Below are 8,030 nucleotides of genomic sequence, written 5' to 3' on the forward strand. Positions count from 1 at the left end.
CAACTTGATGATTTCCCCAACCACCTCCATTACACTACGCGTTCGCGTATGGTCGGTCGTGTTCGCGAAGAGCAATCCCCCCAGTGCTCCGCGTTCGCGACCAAGGTCTCGCGTTTGTGTAGAAGAGACCCCTGCCCCGCCCAACTTGCACTTCACATTCGCGAGAGTTGCTTCGCGAACGCGAAGCACAAAGTATCAGCCATACCAACAACAGCAATACAACAGATTTTCTAAGGTCAAAACACCCCGAAGCCTATCCGAAACTCACCCAAGCCCTCGGGGCTCCAAACCAAACATGCACACAAGTCTAAAAATATCATACGGACTTACTCGTATGATCAAATAGCAGAAATAATATCTTAAACAACGAATTTAGCATCAAAATCAATGAAAATCTCAAGAATTCTTAAAGTTACTATTTCACAACCGAGGGTCCGAATCACGTCATGAATTTCGTTTCTTACCAAATTTCACCAACATGACTTAATTACCATATTAAACCTGTACCGGGCTCCGAAACCAAAATACGGGCCTGATACCATCAAAATCAAGCATTGTTACATTTCCAAAAACCACCATATTTTCAGTTAAACAATTTTCTTCAAAAGTTCATTTCTCGGGTTAGGGACCTCGGAATTGGGCATACACCCAAGTCCCATATTTTTCTACGGACCCTCCGGGACCGTGAAATCACAGGTCCGGATCCGTATTCCCAAAATGTTGACCAAAGTCAACTTAATTCAATTTTAAAGGCAAAATTTAGCATTTTCTCAAATTTTCACATAAAGGCTTTCCGGAAGCGCACCCGGACTGTGCACACAAATCGAGGAAAACAAATGAGGTCTTGAAGGCCTCAGAACCCCGAATTGGGTTCTAAAATATGAGATGACCTTTTGGGTCATCACAAAAAGCAATATTTCTGTAATTTGATTTGAGTGTAATTACACAGTTTTAGCATATATGTCTGACTAAGTAATTACTTGGTCAGCATGTAATTCGGTCTAAGGGTGTAATTACTCTCTGCTATTCTCAAGGAGGCTGAGAATTGTTGATAATTACATGGTATAATTACAATGTTATTTTGTGAATCTCTTTTCTTCTCTTTTTAATTTACTGTTTATTTTTATTCTTTTTTTCTCTTTAATTTATTTCCTTTTAACTTTTTAAATTCTTTTGATAAATATTATTATTATATATATTATTTATCTTTTATTTATTTATTTCTCATTTTTCAACCTTTACTTCACGTTGTATGCAATAAATTTTCGAGACACGTGAAATTTTATTTATTTATAGTTCCGTTAAATTTTACGACCACATTTTGGTAGATATATCTAACAGTACTCACTTTTACTAAACTTAAGGGCCATATTTTGGTCATTTTATCTTTAGCATCATTATTTGGTGCTACTTTATTTGGAATAGTTTCTCATCCTCACCTGTAAAGCTACTTTATAAGATACCTGTGGAATCTCATTCTTCTCGTATAGAAGCATTTTATATTCTCTCACATGATAGGTAAACAATATTTTATTGACAAAAAACAGAAAGGTGAAACCATTCCATACTCTCTGTTGCTTCATTCAAGTAAAAAGGTTAGCCAATCATGATCTTAATCTCTATTAACTTAAACAAAAGTTTGTTTAACTGAATTTTTATATCTGCAAAACTATTTTCTGCTATATATGACTTTCTTCAGTTTCATTCTATTCTTACTTCTTTCTCCTGATGAAGTTTTATGTATTTTTTATACATCAGATCATGGATAGAGGAAAAGAAATTGAAGGAGAAAGGGAGAAAGGGGAAGAATTCAACTTTGAGGTATGCAATACATATTATAACTAAAAATGATGACTACAATAATATTATACAATTGTTCTAAACATCTTCTTACATTGTTAGTGAATTTTAATTAGACACGTGCAGGTAGTTGAAAGAATTATATAATTAAATTAATGGTTAATTAAAAACTCGATTAAATTTAAATAACTAAAGAATTGAATATAGTTGGGAAAATGCATAAGTACTCCCTGACCTATACCCAAAATCTCAACTACACACTTTTTCTTTGCGGGAATCTTATTACCCCCTAAACTTATTTTAAATGAAATTATTTGCACTCTTAACGCTGACGTGGCAGAGTTTGTATATTTCACTCTCCCAAAGAAGAGTGAGAAGAAGGAAAAAATGATTTTTCAGATTATTTTTTTATTCTTTTTTACCATTTTTTCTTACTTTTTTTTTCTTTTCCTTTTCCTTTTCCTTTGTCTTTTTTCCTTTACTTTTTTTTTTCGTTTCTTCTCTAATTCCGGCGGATATTCATTCACCGGTGACTTTGTCTAACCGTTTTTCTTCCATTTTTTCTTTTCACACAAAAATTTAACTCTCAAAAAATCTATTCATAAGCAAAGCAAAATACACTCATATTAGGGGGAAAAAAATTCACCATCGGAAAACCTTCCCACGCCGGAATAAACATGATATATTGAAATTTTAGCTGGAAAAAGTTTTCTCAGCTTACATTCGTTTTTATTTCTTTTGCTCTTCCTCCCACACATAAATTACACTTTCAAAAAAAATTTATACACACACACACACACACACACACACATATATATATATATATATATATATAACAAAACACACTTAAATCGGGATAAAAATCTGTCGCCGGAAAAAAAAATTCACCGGAAAAAATGGTATTTGTGAAATTCCGACGACCACCATTTTATGTCGCCGGTGACCAAAACAAAAAGAAAGAGAATGAAATAACAAAATAAAAATGAGAATAATAAGAAATGAGAAAAAAGGATAAGAAAAAGAAGAAAGAATAAAAAAAATACTAAAAATATATGTGGGGGAGCGTGTAGCTCACCACTTGCCAAGAGTTTGGTGCAAAAATTACATTTAAAATAAGTTTAGGGGATAATAGAATTCCCCCAAAGAAAAAGTGTATAGTTGGAAATTCGGGTATAAGTCAGGAGGGTACTTATGCATTTTCCCAATATAGTTCCTATGGTTGAAATATAACCTAGGGCCTAAACTTCTCCTTTTATTAATTTGACCAGTTTCTAGACACATGTGTTGCACCTATGTTAATCAGTATAAACTTTTGTAAAAATATAAATAATAATTAAACTTATGTGTGATTAGTAACAAGAAATTCGAACACAAAAATATTTGATATCATCCCAGGGCAGCTCGACATAATATGGAGCCTAAGGCGAAAATAAAAAGTGAGGCTTTAAAATTTTTTAATTATTTTTTTTACTCTTATAATTTATCAAAATCTAAAGAAGTTATAATAGTTTTAATTTTTGCCAATGTCAAACCAATTTGTTTAGTCCTTTTTATGTTATCATGTTGAACTTTATTAATTTAATTTTAAGAAACTTTTCCCACCGAGGCAACATATATAGAAATTATTAACTGTAATTGAATTAACACTATTTACCTATTTGAGTTTGCCAATTATAGTATTCTTCTACTTATACAGTTTTTCTTAGCACTTTTAATTATAAATATAAATCGAAACAAATAATACTATAGTAACTACTATGTTTCAAGAGTCATTCAATGTTAAGGAGGAATTTTAATAGTTACTTATCAAAGTAGCTTGAAAAATATTTATAAAGTCACTCAAAGATTTTTAAAAAAATTATTCTAGACTAACATTGTAAGAAGATCGATTTAAGTTAGAACGATTTAAAGACAGGAAACAACTAGTAACTACAAATTAAGATGTATAAAACTTTTAGCTATAACTATTTAACAAAATGATTTAATTTTTTTTATAAATAGTGTATAATTATTAAATATTATTTATATTATTTGGGGCCCTAAGTATTTTGGGGCCTAAGACTATTGGCTTAATGGCCTTGGGCTCCAGCTGGCCCTAATATCGTCTGAACCAATAAAATTTAACAATTATATTTTGTTATGTAGGAAGGTCCAACGGGATTAATTTCGATGTTATTAGATACAATCATGTGATAGGATTGTATCTTACATAATACTTCCTTATAGACAATGTTCCTATTATATAATTCAAACATTTCGATTGCTTTTTCATGATCACAACTCTTGATATCTATAAAATTTCTAATTCATGTATATGCATTATTAAATGTATTATCCCGTCTGAATTATTAAAAAAATTATATCAATAAGACTATGAATTTATAATGAACATTAACAAAAATAGAATCAAATATAATGCACTATTACTCCTTCAGAATCATATTAATTAATGATTGGCTAATAATGTATTACGCTTAAAGATCTTTTCTAAAACATTAGAACCACTAAATAGACAATAACACTATTTGTACTTACCCAAAGAATAATGGTGACAACCGATGACACGAAATCGTCATGGAGGAAAAAATATGACTACCAAATTAATCATTATTCTCTCGATTAATCACGATCACAAGGATGTGCCTCACTTAGAAAACGAATTTAATTAAAGTTTGGTCTTTTGACAGGTGTCATTTTCTGCTCTTCGCAAGGACATTTTCAATATTCTGGATTTCATAGAGAGGCTAAAGAATGATGAACATCAGAAAGCTCTTGACTTGGATCTAATTGAAATGCTGAAATTTGAGCTGGCATTTGTTTGTACATATGTCCAGCTTTCTTGTTCCGATTTGAATCAGTTTGAAGAAGTAATGACTAGCAAAGGACAATATGTTGAAGATCTGCTTCGACGAATTTTGAATGATGACATGCATCATGTCCTTCCTCGCTTCATGGATAATACGAATGATTGTATCAGCTCACGTCGTCGTTCTGAATCAAGTGCCACCATGACTGAGAAGCATTTGAACTTCCTCCTCTCGAATCTCTACCATCTATCCAAGTATAATGCTGAACAGGTTTTTCCATCAGTGACTGAAAATGAAATTCTTCAGAATATATGTGGCAACATAAGAGATTTCCATGGGTTGAAAGTGAATGGTTGCGTTGAGCATGAGATTATTGAATATTTCTTACCTCAGTTTCAACTTATGGCTGAGAGAATAGGACTTTTCCTTTGGGATAGTCGGATTCATGGAGATTCTCGACTCCTCGAGCTATCACATCTAATCTTGAAGATTGTTCCAATTGAACTGCAAGTTATGCACATATGTTATACAAATTTGAGGGCTTCAGCGTCAAGAGAAGTTGGATGTTTCATTAAGCAGCTCCTAGAAACCCAGCCAGACATTCTTAGGGGATATTTGATTCATCTACAAGAGCACATGGTGAATGTAATTACGGCTAACACTTCAGGGGCTCGAAACATTCATGTCATGATAGAGTTCCTATTAATCGTTCTTACTAATATGCCCAAGGAGTTTATTCATCATGACAAATTTTTTGATCTCTTGGAACATGTTGGAGAACTTATCAGGGAGGTATCAACTCTTGTTCACGACTCAGAAGAGAATTCAAGAAATGAAGAGAGTACTGATGGAAAAACCCATGCAACTTCGCACTTGATGGAAAATATTGAACACATGAAAGGAGATCTCAGACATGTTTACTTAAAAGCTCCAGACTCTTCTCAACTCTACTTCCCTATGAGTGATGGATCTCTCTTTATGCATCTTCTACTCATGCACTTGAATGATTTACTCAATTCCAATGCTTATTCAGTTGCATTGATAAAGGAAGAAATTAAGCTGGTGAAAGAAGATCTAGAATTCATAAGATCTTTTTTGATAAATGTTGAGAAAGAATTGTATAAAGATATCTGGGCACGTATTCTAGATTTGGCATATGAGGCAAAAGATGTCATTGATTCAATTATTGTACGAGATAATGGTCTCTTGCATCTTATTTTCTCACTTCCTTTTGTTGTAAAAAAAATCAAGCTTACCAAAGAAGAGGTCCCTAATTTACTTGAGAAGATTCCAAAGAACAAGGGCATCATTGTTGTGAAGTCTCCCACCAAGTATGTTAAAAGGAAGTCTTTAACAACTGGTCAAACAATCGTAGGTTTTAAGGAGGAGACAGATTTGATTATTAGTAAGCTCACAAGTGGACCGAAAATGCTAGATGTCATTTCGATCACTGGTACGCCGGGTTCGGGTAAAACTACTTTGGCATACAAAGTGTATAATGATATGTCAGTTCCTCTGACATCTGATTCACTATCAACAATAGCAAGACTGCCCAAGCTCGAAATTCTGAACCTTGAAGATGCAATCATCGAGGGGGGAGAATGGAACCTGGGAGAGGAAGACACCTTCCAGAATCTCAAATGTTTGACGTTGCTGCGAGTGACTCCTGCTAAGTTGGAGGCTAGAGAGGAATCCTTTCCTGTGCTTGAGAAATTAGAACTGTGGGAATGTTTTAAGCTTGAGGAGATTCCGCCTAGTTTCGGGGATATTTGTTCATTAAAAAGTATCGTATTGAGGAGGAGCCCTCAACTTGAAGCATCTGCTCTGGAGATTAAGAAATATGTTGAAGGACTGGGTGGGGATATTCAGGTCCTTGTTTATAACTGATTAAGTCTTGAGCACTTTTATCCTGGGTAAATATGTGAGTACAGACAACTGTGTAATTTTCTTTTGCAGAGAGAGAGCATGTAAGGAATATATCCAGCTTTTGTGCACCTATTGCTATTTCACTCCTTTTCGTTTACTCTGTTGTGTGGTGAATATTGTATTGATATAACTTTTGTCTAATTTCCCCATTTTTTCTTTCATTTTGTATGTTTAAAACAGGCACGCTAGTTATGTATTCCAAAATTTGTTTTTGTGTACTCTCTTTTCTTTTTTGGGATTGCTGTTTACATATACATGGGATTGCTGGCTCTCTGCTATGATGCGATAATCACTCAGATATTGTAGAAAATTGTCTTTCATTGCATCAGATATATATATTTCAGCACTAGTTGCTATGTGCTGTATCTTGACCTGCTATTTCAACAAATGTGATGAGTACTCTCAGTTTTTCTTCTTGTATAGAAAATAACTATAGTGTTAAATACTGCTACATCTTCTGTTTTCCCTTTTACAAGTGAAATCATTTTTATTAGGGTACATCAATATGGTGTTATGTGTACATAAAAGTATTACTAAACAATTCTTTTCTGTTAACCAATTGTTTTCTGTACAACTACAACAACCATCAAATATCAGTGTATTGAACAGATGGATACCGTTGGTCCATTAGGTGCAGGGTATTAAAAATGGTAACAGCGAGACTAAGTACCTTGGGAAAGTATAACGGAGGATAACTATAACTAATAGTATCGGATAGTAGAGGGGCAAATGTAACCCTCATGCCTTAGTAGATAATGTGCTTTTTCTTCCTGATTTTAAGTAAAATTTGTTATCAGGCTCCAAACTCAATTAAGGAACTGAAATGCATGGCCACTTTTTATCCAGACTTCTGTATATTCCAGGACCTTTACAGTGCGATGGTGAACGAAATTTCATTTGTGGAAAAGCCTTAACTAATGCAATAAACCATTTTTTTTTTTGGTTTCCCACCCGGTTTCCGGTACCCTCATTGGAGCCTGACTATATCCGGATTCGCGCTGCGTAGGGCCCCGTTCGGGGAGAAGCGCTCCCTACCAAGTATTTTTCCATACCTAGGGCTCGAACTCGAGACTATTGGTTAAGGGAAGAGCAGTCCCACCACTGCACCACATCCTTTGGTGGTAATAAACCAAAATTTTCATTTGAGGAAGCACACTAAATTACCCTTCAAAAATAGTATTACTAGAGCTTCTGCGGTGTTTGATTTGATACACATTGATTTACGAGGACCATATGGTGTACAAACCTTTGATGGAAATAAAACGTTCTTGACTATTGTTGATGATCATTCTCAGATGACATGGTTATACCTGTTGAAATGAACAATGATGCCATTGTTATTTGAGAACATTTCTGCAATTAGTACATACTCAGTTTAATAGAAATGTAAAAGTGTTTAGATCAGACAATAGAACAGAATTTGTGAATCATGACTATCAAGAATATTTCACTGATCATATATCTACACACCTCAGCAAAATGGCATAGACGCGTTCT

The 8,030-nt window shown here is 33.9% G+C and overlaps 1 protein-coding gene across 1 annotated transcript; it reads left to right on the forward strand.

The window, feature by feature from the left end:
• Positions 1 to 1,485: 1,485 nt before the first annotated feature.
• LOC104241706 (putative late blight resistance protein homolog R1C-3) lies at positions 1,486 to 6,721 on the forward strand. The gene is made up of 3 exons (XM_070168480.1): positions 1,486 to 1,595; positions 1,759 to 1,821; positions 4,488 to 6,721. The coding sequence occupies exons 1-3, from the start codon at positions 1,512 to 1,514 to the stop codon at positions 6,492 to 6,494; spliced, it is 2,154 nt and encodes a 717-aa protein (XP_070024581.1). The 5' UTR covers positions 1,486 to 1,511; the 3' UTR covers positions 6,495 to 6,721.
• The last annotated feature ends 1,309 nt before the right edge of the window (positions 6,722 to 8,030 follow it).

This window comes from Nicotiana sylvestris, chromosome 2, assembly GCF_000393655.2.
Source record: "Nicotiana sylvestris chromosome 2, ASM39365v2, whole genome shotgun sequence".
NCBI classification, from domain to species: domain Eukaryota; kingdom Viridiplantae; phylum Streptophyta; class Magnoliopsida; order Solanales; family Solanaceae; genus Nicotiana; species Nicotiana sylvestris.

Coding starts and splice junctions, on each gene's coding strand:
- LOC104241706 (XM_070168480.1), top strand. CDS start 1,512: ATGATAGGTAAACAATATTTTATTGACAAAAAACAGAAAGGTGAAACC. Junction 1,596..1,758: donor TGCTTCATTCAAGTAAAAAG/GTTAGCCAATCA, acceptor TTTATACATCAG/ATCATGGATAGAGGAAAAGA. Junction 1,822..4,487: donor GGGAAGAATTCAACTTTGAG/GTATGCAATACA, acceptor GTCTTTTGACAG/GTGTCATTTTCTGCTCTTCG.